At 46.4% G+C, this 23,315-nt stretch overlaps 1 protein-coding gene across 1 annotated transcript in view; it reads right to left on the bottom strand.

The window, feature by feature from the left end:
* The window catches only part of LOC122421225 (killer cell immunoglobulin-like receptor 3DL1), a 39,979-nt gene that overhangs the window by 2,980 nt on the left and 13,684 nt on the right, over window positions 1-23,315 (bottom strand). Inside the window, exons 7-13 of the mRNA XM_043437098.1 lie at window positions 22,566-22,683; window positions 11,025-11,068; window positions 10,849-10,884; window positions 9,434-9,697; window positions 8,257-8,556; window positions 6,929-7,228; window positions 5,900-5,950 (exon numbers count right to left, since the gene is read on the bottom strand). Coding sequence (XP_043293033.1) covers window positions 5,900-5,950; window positions 6,929-7,228; window positions 8,257-8,556; window positions 9,434-9,697; window positions 10,849-10,884; window positions 11,025-11,068; window positions 22,566-22,683 — 1,113 coding nt within the window. The remainder of the gene's footprint in view (window positions 1-5,899; window positions 5,951-6,928; window positions 7,229-8,256; window positions 8,557-9,433; window positions 9,698-10,848; window positions 10,885-11,024; window positions 11,069-22,565; window positions 22,684-23,315) is intronic.

Raw genomic sequence — 23,315 nt, 5'->3', positions numbered from 1 at the left:
AAAAAAAAAAAAAAAAAAAAAAGAAAAGAAAAAAGAAAAAGTGGGAAAAAGTGAAGCAGTGACAGATTTTCTTTTCTTTGGCTCCAAAATTATTACAGATAGTAACTGCAGCCATGAAATTAAAAGACCTTTCTCAAAAAAAATAAAATAAAATAAAAAATAAAAAAAAAAATAAAAGACCTTTCTCCTGGGAAGAAAAGCTGTGACAAACCTCGACAGTGTATTAGAAATCACTGTGCCAACAGAGGTCCTTATAGTCAAAGCTATGGTTCACAGTAGGCACATACGAATGTGAGAGTTGGACGTAAAGAAGGCTGAGCCCTGAAGAACATGCTTTTAGACTGTGGTGCTGGGGAAGACTCTTGAGAGTCCCTTGGGCAGCAAGGAGATCAAACCCATCAATCCTAAAGGAAATCAACCCTGAGAGCATTCATTGGTAGACCTGACGGTGAAGCTGAAGCTGCAATAATTTGACCACATGATGCAAAGAACTGACTAATGGAAAAGACCCTGATGCTGGGAAAGATTGAGTGCAAGAGGAGAAGAGGGTGACAGAGGATGAGATGGTTGGATGGCATGATTGACTCAATGGACTTGAGTTTGAGCAAACTCTGGGAGATAGTGAAGGTCAGAGAAGCCTGGCGTGCTGCAGTCCATGGTCACAAAAGTCACACATGACTTAGTGACTGAACAACAGCGTCTACACTGTACTTGAGGGAAGAGGCTGCTTGAGGAGGTGGAGAGACCTGGGGTAGGAGGGAGTACATTCTAGAGAGAAAAGAACATTCCCTAGACCCTGGGACACAGGGTCTCTCTGGGTGCAGGGGGAGTTGGTGGTGGGCATGTACAGTGCTGTCCACTGTTCAAGGATGATGGTTTTATGTTTAGGAAAAATGGAATATACCAGCAAAGACTGTATGATAAGAAAACTTTATGAAGGTCGTATTATATTAACTGCTGTAGAGAAAAGGGAAATGAGAGTATAAATGTAATTTTTTTTAATTAAAAATAAATAATTCTTGACCTTCAATTACTCCAATACGGGCATGTCAACTAGCATTCTAAATGATTTATGTGGATTTTTCGTATGAAAATTGCTCCTTAATAAGGCAAAAACCCATTAACAAGGGATGGAAATGATAGAGTCTACCTTTGTGCCTACTTTTGATTGAGAGTAGAAAAGGAACTTGTTGAGTCTGAGTGTTCTCAGAAGAGCTCATATGAGAGAGCACACAAACGTTAAATGGCCTATTTTCCATTTGTGTGTGTGTGTGTGTGTGTGTGTGTGTGTGTGTGTGTGTGGTGTAACTGCACCAGTATCATTGGCAGGGAAGAAAAGGTGAGACCTGAGGTTGACGGGGGTCACCTCTGGAGGACCATGAGCAGGCTGGAATTCAGGTAGAAGAGTTTGGGGTTTGCCCTGAAGATGTGGGCACCATGGAAGGATTCGGGGCATAAAACAGATTCTGAAATGTGAGTTAGAAAGATGAAATGTGGAGGGTGGACTGGAGATGGGAGTGTGGGTCTGGAGCTGAGAACCCAGGGAGGTTATGGCCTGGATCCAGGTGTGGCTGTGGGCTGGACTATGTGGATGGAGAGGACAGCAGTAGTCAGGGGCACCCTGGAGGCTGAATTCATTTACTGCGTGATTGAATATGAGATGTAAGAGTCGAGTAGTTGAGTGTGACCTTCACTCCCCGCCGTGGTTGGGTGGAGGCAACAGCGATGCCCTCAGAGACCTAGTGAACTGCGGGGTGGGGGAGCAAGGATGGCTGGGGAGATTTGCAAAGTACAGTCTGCTCTCACAAGAGAGCACAGCTCTTCCTCCTGGGCCCAGAGGGCAGGCTTTACTTCTCCCAGGGACAGGCCAGGGTGTGTAAGAAGCAGGATGTGTCTCTGTCCCCTTGAGGTGAAGCATGTGAGTCATTTCTGTCCCTTCAAAGCATCCTTTGATGCTTCATGTTGCTCTCCTTGTAAACCAATGGAGACTCCAGGATTCAGACAAGAATGGTCCTCATCAGAGTTCCTGATCAAGGACAGACACATATACTAATACATATGATATACTTCCCTCAAGTGAAATAAAAATAAGACAGGAAATAGCATGCTAAAGTCATCAACTGCCTCAGGAAGTGGTATAGCCACCACTGAAATCTATTGATCTATCTCTCTATCTACATATCCTCATGAAGAATGAAATGCAACCCACTCCAATATTCTTGCTTGGACAATCCCATGGACAGAGGGTTCTCTAAGGTTTCAGTCCATCGTGTCGTAAAGAGTTGGACATGACCAAGAGACTAAGCACATATATTATCTATCTATCCAGTTTCATTGAGTTGTAATTGACATACAGCCCTGAGGTGTAGAAGCTAATGACCTGACTTACATGTATTAGGAAATGATTGCACGTTCAGATATATCACACAGCTGTGTGGTATGTGCTCACTCACAGTAGAAACAAGAAAAGAAGCCCAGCATGTCTTCATTTGTAGCGATCCTGACATTTCTCTTGGTAAAACAGTTCTTGGGCAGTTTAGTTCTAAGCCAGGGGAAAGATCACACACAGAGAGCTCAATGAGCAACTAAGGCTCCGTGGAGCTTGATCTTTGCCTATTTTCCAGCTCAGTTCCCACCGGGGTCCTCATGGTGTTATGATCTTCAGCCCTCCTCTTGCTCGAGACAAGCCACATTGTGCTACCAGTTCATAACTTAAAAGGCACAAGATTCTCAAATCTTTGGCTTTGGTGAAAAGAAGCAAAAAAGACAAAACGTGCAAATATAGATGGATTCACACAACACTTGCAAAGCCTCCCCAGGGCGAGCGTTCCCTCTGCAGCCCTTCAGTGATCTGGAGTGGAATGTCCAGTAGACCTTTCTGTGATGACGGGACTTTTCAACCGTCTGCCCTGTCCAGCACCCTGGCACCTGGCCACATGATGCTACTGAGCACTTGAAACGTGGTGGGTGTGACTGAAGAGCTGAATGCTCTACTTCCCACAGGTGTAGAGTCAGTGTCTGTACCACGTGGCTGGGTAAGTACTTTATCGGCCAGTGCAGATCCAGACTGAGGGGGATTCTGTTGTCCTGTTTCTACCCCTTGATCCCCAGCAGCCTCAGTGCACATGGCTGGGAAAAGATTGAGGCAGCTTCCTCGATGGCTCAGTAGTAAAGAACCCACCTGCCAATGCAAGAGACATGAGAGATGTGGCTTCGATCCCTGGGTCAAGAAGATCCCCTTGAGAAGGGAATGGCAACCGACTCCAGGATTCTTGCCTGGAGAATCCCATGCACAGAGGAACCAATCGAACTACATACTACCCATGGGTTGCAAAGAGTCAGTTATGACTGAATTGCCTTAGCATGCACACAGGCAGCCTCATATGGCTAGTGACACCACACTGACTATCTCAAACAGAATATACTTTATGTTTTTATTAGGCCATCTAGCATTGCTTTTATTAGTTTTCATGGAAAGCATTTTAAATATAGCAGTGTGCACATGTCAATCTTAAACTTCCAATCTATCTCTGCCCTCACCCTTCCCCTCTATAACTCTAAGATTGTTCTCTAAGGCTACAAGTCTTTTCATTTTTGTAAATAAACTCATCCTTTTGAAACATTAGAATAGATATCTTATTTATTGGTTTTGTGTGTGTGTGTTTTTTAACTGAATAATTTCAAGAATCAACTGGGAAATTTTTTATGCTTTTTGGAATTTTAGAAAAAGTAACATGATTATATCAACCTACCCTGTATGTGTGATTGATTATGCCATCTCCCCAAACAGTGAGATAGATAAAATGGAGTCCTAGAAGAGACAGGAGATTACTTAGAGGTTGTGTGATTTTTGAAGATGATCCTGCAATCTTGGACTCCACTGTTCACCTCAAAGGTGCTGGGCTGCTTTGGAGGAGGAGGAGGAGTGTCCACAGAGGAACCTCTTTAAAAAGAGATCTAAGTCTTTGATTTGTAGCACTCTGTGAGCTCACAGCCTGGGGCCAGGTCAGGGCTCAGCATGGTCTTTCTTTACATTGAATTCTTCATAGATACTGGGCTCGGGGAAGGGGTGAATGGGGCTCAGTGGAGTGTGAGTATTCAGTCTCTCAGAGATGGTCCCAAGGTTCAAGTGGGTGTATATCACATCTTCTGCTGGAGAGTCCTGAGAGGAAGGAAGTGTGAATGATGGACTGAGACGTGATCTTCGAAGGCTGTGACATTGGGCATTGGAAGGGCTGATGCTATGGCAAGGGTTTGGGCTGGGAGGACTCACATCACCGCTCACTGCTTGGTTCTCCTGGGGCTCTCCGTCCATGATGGCAAGATCTGTGAATGAAAGAGAGTCAAGGATCATGGGGGTGGAGGCAGTTATTCCAGATCTCCGTGACTTTGATGGGGATATCAAATCCAGAAAAAAAGCAGGGGTGTGCCCCAGGTTGCTGAGTCTGTCTACTCCACTAAATAAAACAAAAGCAAGACATTCCATATACAAGCCCGCCATTCACGGACTGTCTCAGGAACCTGTGCAAACCCACAGACCCATCCTACATCTTCTGTTATGGACCATCCTCCTCTGCATATCAGCAGATTCCCAAGATCAGGTAGGGGAGAAGAACAGATGGTTGTAGCTGAGGGAAGAACAGGGCTTGGAATGTCCCTGGTGTCCAGAGATTAAGTGTCCATCTTCCAGTGCAGGCAGCCTGGGTTCTAGCCTTGGTGGGAGATCTATGATCCCACATGTCTTGAAGCAACTAAGCCCCACGTGTTGCAACAGCTGAGCGCACGAGCTCTGGAGGCTGAACCACACCCCAGACTGCAATGAGGATCCCCCACTGCTGCAAAGACATGATGCAGCCAAGAAGAAATCAACACATATTTTCATAAAAAGAACAGGGTTCCATGGGGTTCTGGAAGATGTTCCCTCAGGGTAACAACACCGGAAATGAGTTTTTAACCTATGGGAAGTGAAAACCTCATTCTCTGCTATGAGCCCACCTCCCTTTGGGTCAGATGATGCTGAGTTTGCTTCTTCAGACTTACGATTTTGGGTAGAACAACAGTGACAGACAAGAGCAGCGAGGAGGATGATGGTAGACGTGAAGGCTATGGCAAGGCCAAGGACGATGTACAGTGCGCTGGAGCGTTCTTGAGGAAGCCCTGCTTCTGTCAACAAGCAAACGGAAGGTCTGGTTTTTCATTGCGAACACTGTGCCCCTACACACTGGTTTTATTGTATCCTTGCGTCAAACTGTCAGCATCTGTCAGCCTGATCAGTTATGGTCTCCACTTCCCAGGAGGTACCAAAGCATCCAGGAGAGATGCTAGCAGTGGATAAAGTAAAGGGGCCGTGCAAGACGAGCAGAGGTCTGAATCAAGGTCCACTGGGCACCAATGCAGTTTTTCTGTGCTCTCCCACGACAAGGCATGGTGTTTTTCCATGAATGGAGACCCCTTTAATCCACAATACATTCCGACCCCCGCCCCCCGTTCACATAAACCTGGATCGGAATCTTCAAGAAGAATTGACACTTTTATTTCTGAATGTGGAATGCTTAGTTCATAAAACACTAACAGAGGAATAACATATTTACGGTGCTCCCTAAAATTCTCCACTTGCCGCCCCCATCCATCCCCAAAGATCATGGTGGAGGGAGGGTAAGCATCTCTCTTAGGCATGGGATCAGGTCACTCTGGCCCACTTTCTTCAATTTAGAAATTCCAAGTCCCAGGATCTCAATGTCCCCTCTGGTTCTCATGCACACCACAGTCTCAAATGCTGACGTGAGAGGGATGCTGAGAAGCCCAAAGTCACAGAGCTGGGAGCTGGAAGAGCCAACACTCACACAGGACCCCTATGTCTTCTTAGAAATTTGTTAAGATAGGAGACCTTCTTGCTTACCTTCTGTGGTGTGTGGATCCATGGGTGAAGGGCAAGTACTTGTAGTGGAACCTAGGAGAAAAAAGACAGAAGAGGTGAGCAAGTAACCTTCCTCACCCCACCAAAGGAGGACTGTTCTTTCTGGAAGGTTGACCTCCTGCCTGTCCTTGACTCTGTCATCCTCCAGAACACTGATGGGGAAGAGGAGAGCTTCTGGTCCCTCCCCATGAATACGTTGTGTACAGCCTCTATCCTGCCTTAGAGATGGTGGAACAAGGCGGGAAGGGTATGCCTGGCAATGAAAGACATCTGTAAGCAAGAGACATTCTCTCTGCTCCAGGAATGAGTATCTATGCTCCTTAAATGGGAAATCACTTGTATGTCAGAGGTGCGTCTCGGAAAACATTAACAGCAAGGGGTTAAAGCAATCTCTGATCTTCCCAAATCAGCCCAGCATCTCCTCCTCCTGGGTCTACCCTGACCCTTTTATTTATTTGCCTGGATAGACAGGACTCTGATGTGGAGCATCCACACAGGAGGTGGAAGAGGGTTGAGATGGCATCGACCATCTCTCGTCCTCTCTGGTTCTAATTGCCTCCATTTCTCCAGAAGCCCTAAGGTCCACTGTCACCAGCACAGGGCCCTTGAGATAAAGATCAGTGATGTTATGTCAGAGTAAGATATTATGGAAAAAGCAAATGGGCTTTTTGGCCAACACAATGTTATTTAGTGCATTGTAAAGCACGGGACACTTCTTGGGGTTCTGGAAAGAAGAATACTGCAGTGCATTGCCATTTCCCCCTAGGGGACCACGTTTTGTCAAAACTCTTCACTATGACCCATCTTTCTTGGGTGGCTCTGCACGACATGGCTCATAGCTTCATTGAGTTACACAGCCCCTTTACTAGGACAAGGCTGTGATCCACGAAGTGGAGATAGTGAAGGACAGAGGAGTCTGTCGTCCTGCAGCCCACAGGGTCCAAAAGAGTTGGGCACAACTTAGTGATTGAAGAGCAACAACAAAGCATGGGCCAGGAGGAGGGTTCTCACCTGTGACACACAGGAGCAGGGGGTCGCTGGGGTCTGACCACGTGTAGGGAGAGTGAGTGAAGGAGCCGAAGCACCTATAGGCCCCGCTGTGGGCTGGGGTCCCAGGACCCAGAGGGAACACTGCCTGGAGTGCTCCTCGGGGGCCCCGTCCTCTCGCGAGCAGGCGCCCAAAATTCTTCCCCTCCCTGAGCAGATGGAACTGGTCAAAGTCACGCTCGGAGCTGCAGATCAAGGTCATGTTCTCTCCTGACCTCACCACGGGCCCCCCCTGGGCTGAGAGAGAGGGTTTCTTGAACCGACCTGGAAGGAAGAGACCTTGATCTTAGAGCATAAAGTAACTCTAGTCCTAAATAGAGGACTAAAGCCCGAAGTGTGCAACAAGAGAAGCATTGCAATGAAAAGGCCGCCCACCACCAGGAGGAAAGCCCCACAACAAGGGATACCTGGAACAGGGAAAAATTCAAAGGTAACTTTCATAATGGAGTGTCACTTAATATTCTTTTTTTAAAAAAGAAATATAGGTAAATGAACAACTGAATCACTCTTATGTACAACAGGAACTAGCAACATCATAAATCAACTAGACTTCAACAAAAATGAATAAGAAAAAATATACTTTAAAAATCAACGAGATGTGGGGTTCTCTTGAAAAATGGAACCTGTTAGGTACCGCTGGGAGCATCATAAAAAATGGTATTGACCCAGAAGAAGACATTATGGCGGGGAGATTGCCAGAATCTCATTCGATCTTTGACTACCTCAAATGTCAGGTAGTGTTCAGCGTTACCCTGCCCACCCCCAGGGCCTGAAAGGGACTCCTTAGTGGGGAGGGTTGGCAGGGACCACTCCTTCCTCTTTGTGCAGAAGGATGCGTTAAATGACAAGGCTGAGCAAATTCAAACTGTTCACCCCCATCCTGACCACCCAGGGGCCAGACTGCTAGGGTGTCTGGTACCACAGCGCTCCGGACAGAGGAAGGGAGCTCTGACATGAAGGCGGGAAACCAGCCCCTTAAGCAACCATCGTTGGCTGCCTGAGCCGGGAACTGCCCGGATCCCTGCTCTGGTACATTTTTCTCCATTGCTCGTTCTTTCACGTTCTTGCTCCTTCACTCTGTCACCGGCTGTGTCTTCTCTTTAGCACATGGCAGGTACTCTGTTCTCTTTTCCTTCCGTGTTCACACCTCCTGTCTCTCTCTGGTTTGTTCCCTCTCCCGAGTGTGTGAGCATCTCTGCACGCCTGTCATTGTCTCCCGGTACTGATGCTGGACTGGACACCAGAGCTTCTGTGACACAGACAGCAGAGGGGACTGGTCTGGACACACTCACCTGTGATGACGATGTCCACGGCGCCACTGGGGGCTAACCACTCATAGGGGGAGCGGCTGAGAGAGCTGTAGCATCTGTAGGAGCCCGCTCTCGCCAAAGTCATGGGGCCAATGGAGAAGTGAGCTGGGGCATGCCCACCCAGGAGCGTCTCTCCACGTCTCTGGAAATGCCCATTGCTGCCTTTTTTGTGCAGCATAAATTTGTCCAGCAGCAGTGGTGAGTGACAGCGTAGGGTCACATTCCCTCCCGCCTGCACGAGGGGGCCTGGGTGGGCTGAGATGGCGGGTTTTGTGAACACACCTAGGAGCAAAGAGTTTGTGAGCTTCAGTGAGTCATCCCGCCTCGGCGCTTCCCCTGACATCTGAAGGTGTGAAAAATGTCCCCGTGAACCACCAAAGCCAATTACCCTTCCTGTCTGTTCTGTGGCATTCTCTCTAGCCTTGTTCTCGGGTCTGGCTCATGCTTTTCTCTTTCTCTTTGCTCAAGACCTCTAACCTCCTCTGTGCTTATTCTAAGCTCTGTAGCTGTTGGATCTGCTCTCAGCTTCATGCATGCATGCCAAGTCACTTCAGTTGTGTCTGACTCTGTCGGACCCCATGAGCCTGTCAGGCTCCTTTCTCCATGGGATTCTTCAGGCGAAAATACTGGAGTGGGTTGCCATGCTCTCAGCTTCATCCCATCCATAATTTGCATTTGAGATCTGGCTGTTTCTGAGGATTCATACCCTGGCTCCCTTCACACACATCTCCTATATCACGGGTGATGACTGGCATCAAAGGGAAGGAAGTGGAGAAAAAAGGGAACATTTCCCATCTGTGAACCCGCCTCATGCCACTGGAGACATTCCCGGGACTTCTCCCCAGACCCCAGCTCCTTCATACAGGATTACAGCTCCCGACTGGGTGACAGGTGCTGGATCAGGGTCATTCCCACCCACCCTCCTGGCAGGGGGTGGCCGCATCCTGTCTAACTAATGCCCAGGGAGGCTCCTCCTTCCTCAGCCGGGCATCCCTTCCCTCTACCAACACCCTGAGTTTAAACTCTCAGAGTGGGTTCTCTTTCCCTGGTTAGGTCCTGGCTGGGAATCCTGAGGACGTCCTTGGCTGCACTGGCACGTGGACCTATAGTAGGATTGCCTGCAGGCTCGGCCATCCCCGGCTGGCTGGACCGCTCCTACCTGTGACCACAATCTGCAGGGCGTCACTGTGTGGGGACTGGTAGCCTCCAGAACACGTGTAGGACCCGGCATGTTCTCTGGCCACCGGGCCAAGGGTGAAGGTGTTGAAATGATGTCCCTGGAGCTCAGGCAAACTGGTCCCATCTCTTTTGAACAGTCTGAATATTGCAAATGGAGAACGGGAGTGACACGGAAGAGTCACAGTCTGTCCTAAGGGAACCACGGTGCTTGGCCAGGCTGACAAAGAGGGCTTGTCATATTCACCTAGGACAGAAGGAGGCACAGGCTTTGAGAGGACAATAGGAACAATCTCCTCTCCACCCTGCCCCCATGGGCCCATCCCTTTCAATTCTTGCAAGTCTCCTCTCCTAAAGTGCATCACCTTGATTCTCAAGGACACCTGGGGTTTGGGGACAGACAGAGACATAGTCAACACAGGACGGAGATCACAGAGATTCTAAGAATATGATTCTCAGAAGTGATTCATAAGAATCACTCCTTGGGTTGACAAAATGTTGAAAAAGTTTCTCTCAAAACAAGACACTAGGGATTCCCTAGCAGTCCAGTAATTATGACTCAGCATTTTCTCTGCTGAAGGCTCGGGTTGATCCCTGATCAGGGAACTAAGATCCTGCAAGCTGCATGATGCAGGCAAAGGAAAACACTATGGAAAAATTGATACATGGAAAAGAAGTGAAAGGGCTCCCCTGTTGCATTTGTTGCAGCTCAAATGTTACAAAATATTCCTGTCATGTAGGAGAGCATGGTTCAATCCCTGAGTTGGCAAAATCTCCTGGACAAGGTAATGGTAACCTCCTCCAGTATTCTTGCCTGGAGAACCCCACGGACGTAGGAGCCTGCTGAGCTACAGTCATTGGGGTCAGAAAGAGTCAGACATGACTGAGTGACTTACAGTAACGCAAGTAAGAAGAGAAAAAGCCACTTGACTGAAAAGCAGGAAGGAAACCATGAGCCCCGCTCCTTTGATAGCTAGCCTCCATCAAATGTGGGAGCAGGCCCAGGTGGCCCTGCCTGATGCCCAGCCCCTCCCCTGGGGTCAGGTCTAGCGGACGGTCCAGCAGATCCTGTTGTGAAGGGCCGGTTGGAGATGCCAACTTGTTGGAGAGGGGTCTGTCGGCTGTAGCCCCTTGCCTTCCTCTGATGATAGAAATGGCACTCAGGGGGCCCAGCTCCCAGCTCCCAGACTTCACACTGTCCCTTCAGGTCCAGAGTCCAGAGCCGGGCTAACCTCTGGGGAGAGTGAAGATGAGTATCAAGGCCAATAGAGGACCTGGGATCCACAGGGCACTTGGCTGTCACTGTACTGACAGGGGTCTCACCCTGCCCCTCAGTGTCATCTGCCTCAGCCCCACCTGCTCTGCTGAACACAGAAATAAGGGATGTGGAGGACTCACCCACAGCTGCCCAGATCCTCAGACTCACCCAGAATCCTAGAAGGAAAAGCCTTCTAGAATGGCTTGGCCCGATGGACTCCATGCTCCCTGCATCCTCATCCAGGGAACCTGGTCAGTGGTGTGAAGACCCCCGATTTCCACCATAAACCTCTCCTACAGGGTCTTTCCAGACTCACCGAGACTCAGGAGGCTGAGGAGTGTGGGCCACATTGCTCTGCTTCTGTGAGGCAGGAGGCAGGACTGAGCAAAGCTGACCGAGTCACAGGATGCGGAAGGCGGGCGGTGTTGTTCATACAGTCAGCCTGGTGCAGGTCACAGGGGAAGGTGGGCAGCCTCTTCTCACGCCAGGGATGGAAGTCTGTCTGAGCCTCGTCTCTGAGCAGGCCTCATGACCCGAGCATCAGTTGTTGTTTCCCAAACACTATAAACGTAGGAGGATTTGAACAGATCTTGCTGCCTCATGAAGTAGGAACAGTGATTCAGTGTATACCATGCAGTAAGCTTTCTCCAAGCTCATGATAAATCTCATTAACGTTAAGTAGTTGCAGAAGAGAAATCCGATGTACTCACCTCGTGTTTCAGGCTCAGTAGAGGTTCCCAATTAAAGGCTCATTAATACGGACTTTGATTCTACATTCTTATGAGAGGAAAAGACATGCACTTTATGGCTCTTTGAAAATTGTAAAAAATTCTATATTGTAATATATGTGATTAAGAAACTAATTGACTGTGTTACTTTCAGCTGTACAACAATGTGATTCAGTTATTCATATACATGCATCTATTGTTCTCAAATTCTTTTCTCACTTAGGTAGTCACAGAATATTAAGTAGAATTCTCTGTGTTATAACAGTAGGTCCTTGTTGGTCATCCATTTTAAATATAGCCCTGTGTATATAAATCCCAAACTTCTAATCCCCCTGACACTATACCACCTGGGAACCATAATTTCTTTCTCTGTGAGTCTGTTTTGTAAATAAGTTCATTCTTTTAGATGTCACAAAGAAGTGATATCATGTGGCATTTGTCTTTCTCTGACTCTTCATCTGAAATTATTTTGTGACTGTGAGTGGAAACTTTGCACACACACTCTCTCTCTCTCTCTTGCTCCCCTTCCAATCCACGGACCACACATGTACACAAAGATAATGTGTGTAAAGACCACGGTGGTGTTTGTTTGGGAGGGGGATATGTTCTGCCTGAAAAGGTGGACAACCTTGCTTACTACATACTCAAATGAACACAAAATATGTCAAGTAGAGACTTCCAAGCTCCAGAATGTTTGAATGAGGGGCATATCTCCAATCAACTCCAATCAGGGACAAAACGGCCCAGCTGTTTCAGGACACCAAGAGCAGACATACACCCTGTTCAGCTGTTGTTCACAGACAGAAAAGAAACTCAGTAAGGGCAGTGATTCCATTCCATTTTGCTGGAGGTGGGGGTTGTTAACATTAGTGATGCTCCCTAAGTAATAAATTTGGTCTCCTCTTGATCATTATGTATATAATGGAGTAACAGTCCAGTCACCTTTCTTGAAAGTTCCTTTATTTACTTAATATAATGTTTCAGAATTGATCTGTCTTCTTTGTCATTTCAGTTTGTGCATTTTGACTGCCATGTAATATTTCTTTTTTTCCCATTTATTTTTATTATTTGGAGGCTAAGTAGTTTACAGTATTGTAGTGGTTTTTGCCATACATTGACATGAGTCAGCATGGATGTACATATATTTCCCATATATATATAGAAGATCTTAACAGACCCATCACAAGCAAGGAAATTGTAGTCAGAAATCTTCCAGCAAACAAAAGCCCAGGACCAGATGGCTTCACAGCTGAATTCTACCCAAAATTTAGAGAAGAGCTAACACCTATCTTACTCAAACTCTTCCAGAAAATTGCAGGAGAAGGTAAACTTCCAAACTCATTCTGTGAGGCCAACATCACCCTAATTCCAAAACCAGACAAAGATGCCACAAAAGAAGAAAACTACAGGCCAGTATCACTGATGAACATAGATGCAAAAATCCTTAACCAAATTCTAGCAAACAGAATCCAACAACATATTAAAAAATCATATATCATGACCAAGTGGGCTTTATCCCAGGAATAAAAGGATTCTTTAATATCTGCAAATCAATCAATGGAATACACCACATTTCAACAAATTGAAAGATAAAATCCATATGATTATCTCAATAGATGCAGAAAAAACCTTTGACAAAATTCAACATCCATTTATGATTAAAACTCTCCAGAAAGCAGGAATAGAAAGAACATACCTCAACATAATAAAAGCTATATATGACAAACCCACAGCAAGCATCACCCTCAATGGTGAAAAATTGAAAGCTTTTCCCCTGAAGTCAGGAACAAGACAAGGGTGCCCAGTCTCACCACTACTATTCAACATAGTTTTGGAAGTTTTGGCCACAGCAATCAGAGCAGAAAAAGAAAAAAAAGGAATCCAGATAGGAAAAGAAGAAGTGAAACTCTCGCTGTTTGCCATGTAATATTTCATTGCAGATATATAAACCACAAATTTTTAAAATTCAAAGGAAATTATGAACTATGGTTCATTTCCACTGTATAGCAAATTGATTCAGCTAGACCTATATATTCTTTTCCATTATGATTTTTGGCAAGATGCTGAATAGAATCCCCTGTGCCATACTGTAGAACCTCATTCTTCATCCTTTCTATGTAAAAATAGATTTCATCTGCTCATCCCAAACTCCCAGTCCTTCCCTCCCCCTTAGCAACCACAGCCTGTTCTCTGTGTCTGTGAGTCTGTTCCTCTTTCCTTGATACATTCCTTTTAGATTCCACAAGTGGGTGATATCACATGATAACTGTCTTTGTCTTTCTGTCTTACTTCACTTAATATGTCAATCTCCTGGTCCATCCATGCTGCTGCAAATGGCATGATTTCATTTTTTAAATGTCTGAGTAGTATTCCATTGTGTGTGTGTATAGGCATATACAACATCCTCTTTATCCATTCATCTGTTGGTGGAAATTTATTCTGTTCCCATGTCTTGACTATTTCAAGTTGTGCTGCTATGAACACAAGGGTGCATGAATCTTTTCAAGGTATAGTTTTAGTCCAGATATATGCTCGGGACTGGAATTGTTGGATCATATGGAAACTCTGTTTTTGCTTTTTTTGAGGAACTTCCATATTTTCTGCCACAGTGGCTGAACCACTTTACATTCCCCAAAAGTGTAAGAGGGTTTCTTTCTTCTCCACATGCCTCTCCTGCATCTGTTATTCGTCAACTGTTTAATGATGGCCACTCTGATTGGTATGAGGTGGTACCTCATCGCAGTGTCAGTTGGCCTTTCTCTACTAGTGAGCAATGCTGAGCATCTTTTCATATGCCTGTTGGCCATCTGCGATTCTTCTTTTAAGCCACAGATATCAGTTGTGAGAGTGATGTCTTTGGTTTTGTCTAAAATGAACAACACCTCTGCTGATGTCTCATGAATGTGCTCTGAGTGCAGCCTCACATTGCTTGTCATGGGACAAAGTGATGAGATCTTCAGGAAAGGAATAGTGACTTTATTTGGAAATCCAGCAGACCAACGAGATGGTAAACTCGTGCCCCAAAGAATCATCTTACCTGAGTTAGATGGGCTTTTCGGTGGGTGGAGAGGGTTGGTCAGTATTTACTGAATGTAAAATAACCCTAGCTCATTGGGAAGAAAATTCCAAGGAGGAGAGAGAGCTATACAGATTAAACACCCACCTGTGACTCACACTTCGACACTTACACACACACACACACTCTCTAAAGGGGGAGGAGGTGTGGCTGATTGTTGCAAACTTTTATTAATTAATTGATGCCTCCACTGGGTGTTCATCAGTGTGCACAGGCTTTCTCTAGTTGTGGGAAGGGGGCCTGCTCTTTGCTGTGGTGCAGGGTCTTCTCCTTGCAGTGGCTTCTCTTGTTGTGGAGCACCCTCTCAAGGAACACGAGCTTGTGGCCCTCGGGCTTAAGTGCCCCGAGGCATGTGGAATCCTCTCGGTCCCGGGATCGGGCCAGTGTCCCCCACATTGGCAGGCAGATTCCCAACCACTGGACCACCAGGGAAGTCCTGTTGCAAGCTTTTTTCCCTTAATTTATTTATTTTTAATTTAAGGACAACTACAATATTATAGGTTTCTGCCATACATCAACATGGATCAGCCATAGCTATAGTTATGTCCCCTCCACTGTGGAAAACTTTTAATCTTGGAATCCTTTGTTCTCAAAGCTGTCCATGCAGGTCTGGTCATGCTGTCCCTTTAAGCCCCCAACAAGACAGAAGGTTCTGTCTGCTCTGCCACTTTTTATCTCTTTACAAAAGGGAAAGTGTAATACCTTTCAAGTTCAGAGCCTTGAGAATAGTCTTAGTCCCTGAGTCATGTGTGACTCTTTGTGATCCCACGGGCTGCAGCCCGCCAGGTTCCTCTGCCCATGGGGATTCTCTAGGCAAGAATACTGGGGTGGGTTGCCAGTTCCTTCTCCAGGAGATCTTCCCAATCCAGGGATAGAGCTCAGGTCTCCCGCATTGCAGGCAGATTCTTTATCTTCTGAGTCACCAGGGAAGCCCAGCAGTAACATCATATGATTCAATATTTCCTCCCACAATTAATGTAGCCGCTGTTTTCCATTTACTTTTAACGTGGACCTGGTGGGGTTTTGGCATCGTGCTTTCACTGCCAGTGTAACATAACACTGAGGTGGAATATATCATTAACTTTAAAATAGGAGTTTGAACACAATGCTAGGTTTCTAATTAAAAAAAGATGTGCAACAAGCAGGAAAGATTTACTGTATAGCACAGGGAACCATAGTCAATATGTTGCCATAACCTAAAATGGAAAATAATCTGAAAAATAATGTATGCGTATTTGTATAACTGAAACTCACCTTGGGGTGCACCTGAAACACTGTAAGTCAACTACACTTCAATAAAATATATTTATGAGGTTAAAAGATGGAACCAGTAAAATGAATAAACTTTAAAACAAAGTGAAAGAAAATGAAGTCAGTCCATTGTGTCCGACTCTGCAACCCTATGGACTGTAGGCTGGCAGGCTCCAATGTTCATGGGATTTTCCAGGCAGGAATACTGGAATGCGTCGCCATTTCCTTCACTAAATAGTGCAAGCCAACTGCAGCATACTCCATGATGGTCTGTGTACTCACTCTCACACTCCAACTCTGCACACGGTGTATTCACACGGGCACCTTGAGCTACCCAAAGAGGCTCAACCCAGATGGTGGGTTTGTGGGAGGTCCCTGGAAGGAAGTCAGAGGCTGAGCCCAGGAGCTCCCCACCCCTCACTCCCCAGCTCAGCTCGGGAGCCCTTCCAGGTTTCACCAGCATCACTCTAGAATCCCAGTGTCCTCACCTCCTCCCCCACTGATTTCCTGGGACTGAAGTGAGACATGGGGACACAGGAGCCCTGGGAAGACTCACTTGCAGGGTTCGGGGTCCTCTGGCCCAGACTCAGCCCTGGAAGTGATAGATTTGCCACCAAAAGCTTGGAGTGATTCTCTCTCCATCAGGATCCCTGGTCCCTCCAGCTGCCTGAGCCCTGAGGTTACCGTGAACTGTGGGTGGGGGGTGGGCGTCCCGTGCCCTCCTGTGTTCCCCTCCTGCCCTCCACATCTGGCTGATGCAGGGAAGCCCAGGGAGGATGGAAGGCATGTCTGCAGCTCTGAGCGTCCAGACACCTCCGCCCCCGTCCTGTACAGATGAGGAGACCACGGGGCCCTAGAGGACAAACAGGATGTGGTCCCTGTGGGGGGGGGGTTGCCACCACCCCTCTGGGTTCCCATGGCTGTCGACCCACAGCAATGGGGGCCCCTCCGTGGACCTGGCTCTGATGTCTCCAGGCAGGGCTCAGGAGGCATCTCACTCTAGACCTGAGGTCCCACCTCTCACTTTCTGCCCGGTCTGACCGCCTGCTCTAAGGGTGGGATCCAGGTTCTCATCCTGATTCAGCCCCAGACAGTCTGGCTCCAACTAGGACTCAGAGATTTATTTTCCCAGTCCCCTCCAGAAATGGAATTTACTTCTCATCTTGGGTCAGTTCATAAAGTATTGCAGAGCACCTACTGTGTACCAGGCACTGGTGTCACACAGCAGAAATACACCCATGACCCAGGTAAGCCAACTTCTGTAGGTGCTTGAAGAACTCAGATTCTGCAGCATGCGGGCATCAAATGCTAATAATCAATTATTTTTTAAAAGAAGAAATATGAGAATAACTGGGGTCTATGTCTACACTGTAGACATTCGAAGAAATCAAATGCATGGCCTCTGGTCCCAGCACTTCATGGCAAACAAACAAACAAAAAATTTAGGGGAAAAGTGGCAACTGTGACAGATTTTCTTTTTTTGGGCTCCAAAATTACTGAGATAGTAACTACAGCCATGAAATTAACAGACCCCTCTCCTTGGAAGAAAAGCTATGACAACCCGAGACAGTGCATTAGAAAGCACTGTGCCAACAGAGGTCCTTCTAGTCAGAGCTATGGTTTCCTAGTCAGCACATGCGGATTTGAGAGCTGGACGTAAAGAAGGCCGAGCACTGAAGAACATGCTTCTAGACTGTGGTGCTGGGGAAGACTCTTGAGAGTCCCTTCGACAGCAAGGAGATCAAACCCATCAATCCTAAAGGAATTCAACCCTGAGAGTATTCATTGGTAGGACTGATGGTGAAGCTGAAGCTTCAATAATTTGACCACATGATGCAAAGAACTGAGTAATGGAAAAGACCGTGATGCTAGGAAAGATTGAGGGCAAGAGGAGAAGAGGGTGACAGAGGATGAGATGATTGGATGGCATGATTGACTCAATGGACTTGAGATTGAGCAAACTCTGGGAGATAGTGAAGGACAGACAAGCCTGGCGAGGTGCAGTCCATGGTCACAAAAGTCACACATGACTTAGTGACTGAACAACAACAACAGCGTCTACACTGTACTTGAGGGAAGAGATACTTGAGGAGGTGGAGAGCCTTGGGGTAGGAGGGAGTACATTCTAGAGAGAAAAGAACATTCCCTAGACCCCTGGGGACACAAGGAGTTACTGAGGGGAGAGGGTTGTTGGTGGTGGTCATGTGCAGTGCTGTCCACTGTTCAAGGATGATGGAGAATATTTTTAAGAGAAATGGAATATACAAGCAAAAGACTCTATGATAAAAAATTTATGATGATCACATGTTATTAGCAGCTATAGAGAAAAAGGAAATGAGAGTATAAATTTACTTTTCTTTAAAATTAAGAAGAAATTGTCCTTGATCTTCAATTATTCCAACATGGGTGTGTCAACCAGCATTCTAAGTGATTTATGTGGATTTTTCATATTAAAATTGCCCCTTAATAAGGCAAAAACCCATTAACAAGTGATGAAAATGATAGCATCTACCTTTGTGTCTACTTTCGATTAGGAGTAGAAAAGGAACTTGTTGAGTCCGAGTGTTCTCAGAAGAGATGATATGAGAGAAAACACAAATGGTAAATGGCCCATTTTCCATGTGTGTGTTTTTGGTAAAGCATCACTACAAACAAAGCTAATGGAGGTGATGGAATTCCAGCTGAGCTATTTCAAATCCTGAAAGATGATGCTGTGAAAGTGCTGCACTCAGTATGCCAGCAGATTTGGAAAATTCAGCAGTGGCCACAGGACTGGGAAAGGTCAGTTTTCATTCCAATCCCTAAGAAAGGCAATCCCAAAGAATGCTCAGACTACCACACAAATGCACTCATCTCACACGCTAGTAAGGTAATGCTCAAAATTCTCCAAGCCAGGCTTCAGCAATACGTGAACCGTGAAATTCCAGATGTTCAAGCTGGTTTTAGAAAAGGCAGAGGAACCAGAGATCAAATTGCCTACATCATCTCGATCATCAAAAAAGCAAGAGAGTTCCAGAAAAACATCTATTTCTGCTTTATTGACTATGCCAAAGCCTTTGACTGTGTGGATCACAGTAAACTGTGGGAAATTTTGAAAGAGATGGGAATACCAGACCACCTGACCTGCCTCTTGAGAAACCTGTATGCAGGTCAGGAAGCAACAGTTAGAACTGGACATGGAGCAACAGACTGGTTCCAAATAGGAAGAGGAGTACGTCACGGCTGTATATTGTCACCCTGCTCATTTAACTTATATGCAGAGAACATCATGAGAAACGCTGGGCTGGAGGAAGCACAAGTTGGAATCAAGATTGCCAGGAGAAATATCAACAACCTCAGATATGCAGGTGACACCACCCTTATGGCAGAAAGTGAAGAAGATCTAAAGAGCCTCTTGATGTAAGTGAAAGAGGAGAGTGAAAAAGTTGGTTAAAGCTCAACATTCAGAAAACTAAGATCGTGGCCTCTGGTCCCATCACTTCATGGCAAATACATGGGGAAACAGTGGAAACAGTGGCTGATTTAATTTTTCTGGGCTCCAAAATCACTGAATATGGTGATCGCAGCCATGAAATTAAAAGACACTTACTCCTTAGAAGGAAAGTTGTGACCAACCTAGACAGCTTATTAAAAAGCAGAGATATTACATTGTCAACAAAGATTCGACTAGTCAAGGCTATGGTTTTTGCAGTAGTCATGTATGGATGTGAGAGTTGGACCATAAAGAAAGCTGAGCGCTGAACAATTGATGCTTTTGAACTGTGGTGTTGGAGAAGACTCCTGAGAGTCCCTTGGACTGCAAGGAGATCCAACCAGTCTATCCTAGGAGATCAGTCCTGGGAGTTCATTGGAAGGAGTGATGTTGAAGCTGGAACTCCAATACTTTGGCCACCTGATGAGGAGAGCTGACTCATTTGAAAAGACCCTGATGCTGGGAAAGATTGAGGGCAGGAGGAGAGGGGACGACAGAGGATGTGATGATTGGATGGCATCACCGACTCAATGGACATGGGTTTGAGTGCAGTTAGTGAGTTGGTAATGGACAGGGAGGCCTGGCATGCTGCAGTTCATGGGGTGGCAGTCAGACACGAGTGAGGGACTGAACTGAACTAAACATATATTATGAAATGATTGCACATTCAGATATATCACACAGCAGTATGGTGTGTGCTCACTCACAAAGGCAACAAGAAATGAAGCCACAGCATGTCTTCATTTCTAGCGATCCTGACGTTTCTCTTACTAAAACAGTTCTTGGGCGATTTAGTCCTAAGGCAGGAAAAGATCACACACAGAGAGCTCAACGAGCAGCTAAGGCTCTGTGGAGCTTGACCTTCACCCCATTTGCCAGCTCAGTTCACACTGGGGTCCTCATGGTCTTATGCTCTTCAGCCCTCCGTTTGGGTGAGCCAGGCCACATCGTGCCACCAGTTGATAATTTAAAACGCATGAGATTCTCAAATCCTTTGCTTTGGTAAAAAGAAGCAAAAAAGACAAAACTCGCAATTATTGATGTATTATCACACCACATGCAAAGCCTCCCTGGGGTGAGTGTTCCCTCGGTAGCCCTTCAGTGATCTGGAGTGCAATGTCCAGAAGAATTTTCTGTTGAAACATCTGCTCTGTCCAGCACCCTGGCACCTGGCCACATGACGCTACTGAGCACTTGAAACCTGGTGGGTGTGACTGAAGAACTGAACGTTTTTTTCATATTCGTGTAGAGTCACTGTCTGCACCGCGTGGCTGGGTAAGTACTCTATCGGCCAGTGCAGGTCCAGACTGAGGGGGTTTTGTTGTCCTGTTTCCACCCCTGGAATCCCAGCACCCTCAGTGCCCACAGCTGGGAAAAGGTTGAGGGGCTTCCCCGGTGGCTCAGTGGTAAAGAATCCACCTGCCAATGCAAGAGACATGAGAGACATGGGTTCAATCCCTGGGTCAAGAAGATCCCCTCGAGAAGGGAGTGGCAACCCATTCTGGATGCTTGCCTGGAGAATCCCATGCAGAGAGGAGCCTAGTGAGCTACACACTGCCCATGGTGTCCCAAAGAGTCAAACATGACTGAACCGACTTAGCACGCACACACGCAGCCTCTTCTGACAAGTGGCACCACACTGGATATCTCAAACAGAATAACTTCATCTTTTTAGTTTGCCAACTTGCATTGCTTTTATTATTGTTTCATAGAAAGCACTTTGTTTTAAATACGCCAGTGTGCACATGTCAATCTTAAACTTCCAATCTATCTCTCCCCCACCCTTTCCCTCTGTAACTCTAAGTTTGTTCTCTAAGTCTACAAGTCTCTTTCTGTCTTGTAAATAAGTTCATCCTTGTAAACTATTACTGAACAGAGGTTTCTGTTTTAATTGGCTTTATTTTATTTTAAACTGAATAATTTGAAGGCTCAACTTGCAAATTTTTATCCTTTACTGGAATTCTCAAAAAAGTAGGATGATCATGGTAACCTACCCAGTATGTGCAATTGATTAGAATAACTTCTCCCAAAATGTTAGATAGTTAAAATAGAATATTAGTATAGCCAGGGGATTACTAAGAGGTGGTGGGACATCTGATGACAATCCTATAATTCTTGGACTCCACTGTTCACCTCAGAGCTGCTGGGCTGCTTTGGAGGAGGAGGAGTGTCCACGGAGGAACCCCTTTAAAAAGAGATCTAGCTCTTCAATTTATAACACTCTCTGTGCCCAAAGGATGGGGCCAAGTCAGGACTCAGCATGGCCTTGGTTTACATCGAGTTCCTCATAGACACTGGACTCAGCAGAGGGGTGCATGGGGCTCAGCAGAGCGGGAGTGAACAGTCTCTCAGAGAGGCTCCTGTGGTTCAAGTGGGCGAATATCACATCTTCTGCTACAAGGTCCTGAGAGGAAGGAGGTGTGAATGATGGAATGAGATGCGATCTTCGAAGGCTGGGGCATTGGGCATTGGAGGGGCTCAGGCTATGGCAAGGGTTTGGGCAGGGAGGAATCACCTCACTGCTCACTGTTTGATCTTCCTTGGGCTCTCCTTCCATGATGGCGACATCTGCGAATGGAAGAGAGTCAAGGATTGTGGGGTGAGGGCGGTTCTTCTAGACCTCCATATCTTTGGTGGGCACATCAAAGCCAAAAAAAGCAGGGGTTGCACCAGGTTGCTTAGCCTGTCTAGTCCACTTAAAAACAACAACAACAAAAAACCACTCCATATACAAGCCCAGCCACTGACGGACTCTCTCTGGAACCTGTGCAAACACACGGAGCCCACCCTAAGTCTTCTGTTATGGACCATCCTCTAATGTGTATCAGCAGACTCCCAAGATCATAAAGGGGAGAAGAACAGATGGCTGTGGCTGGAAGGAAGAACAGGGCTTGGAATGTCCCTGGTGGCCGGGGATAAAGAGTCCTCCTCCCAGTGCAGAGAGTGTGGGTTCCATCCCTGGTGGGAGAACCGAGACCCCACGTGCTGGGAAGCAGCTAAGCACCAAAGGCTGCAAGTGCTGAGCCCGCGAGCTCTGGAGCCTTGAACCACACCTCAGCACCACAATTAAGATCCCCCATGCTGCTGCTAAGACCTGCTGCAGCCAGAAATAAACACATATTTTCATATAAAGAACAGGGATCCATGGTTCTCTGCAAGATATTCCCTCAGGGATTACAAAGGTAAATCAGGTTTTAACCTACAGGAAGTGAAAATGCGCTTCTCCGCTGTGAGCCCACCTCCCCCTGGGTCAGATGACACTGTCCTTCCCTCCTTCAGACTTATGATTTTGGGTAGAACACCAGTGACAGTTTGGCTCTTCACACTTACTTTTTGGTTAACCAGTGACAGACAAGAACAGCGAGGAAGATGCTGGTATAGATGAAGGCTACGGAAAGCCTAAGGAGAAGGTGAAGCTGGCTGGATTGGCCTTGAGGAAGCTTTCCTTCTGCCAACAAGCGAACGGGAAAAGTTCTGGTTATTTGTTGCATACACCCTGCCCCTACACACAGGATTTATTGTATCCTTGTGTCAAAGTGTGTCAGCAGCTCTCAACCTGATCAGTTATGGTCTCCAGTTCCCAGGAGGCACCAAAGCATCCAGGAGAGATGCTAGCAGTGGATAAAGTAAAGAGGCTGTGCAAGACCAGCAGAGGTCTGAACCAAGGTCCCCCGGGCACCGATGCAGTTTTTCTCTGCTGCCCGTATGACAAGGCATGGTATTTTTGCATGAATGGGGGCTGCTTTAATCCTCAATACATTTCCCCCTCCATCCACATATAGCTGGAATGGAATCCTCAAGAAGACAGGACACTTCTATTTCTGAACTGTGGAATGTTTATTTCATAAAACAATAGCAAAAGAATAGCACATATTAAAGTGCTCCCTAGAATTCTCCTCTTGTCCCCCCACCCCCACCATCCTTCCCCAAAGATCCTGGTGGAGGGAGGGTAAGCATCTCCCTTAAGCATGGGGTCAGGTCACTCAGACCAACTTTGTCCAATTTAGAAATTCCCTGTCCCAGAGCATGAGAAACTCAATGCCCCCTCTTGTTCTAATCCAGACCATGATCTCAAATGCT

Source organism: Cervus canadensis, chromosome 18 (assembly GCF_019320065.1).
Source record: "Cervus canadensis isolate Bull #8, Minnesota chromosome 18, ASM1932006v1, whole genome shotgun sequence".
Taxonomy (NCBI): domain Eukaryota; kingdom Metazoa; phylum Chordata; class Mammalia; order Artiodactyla; family Cervidae; genus Cervus; species Cervus canadensis.
Note: the sequence above shows the minus strand (reverse complement) of the source record. Positions and strands in the feature narration are given on the sequence as shown.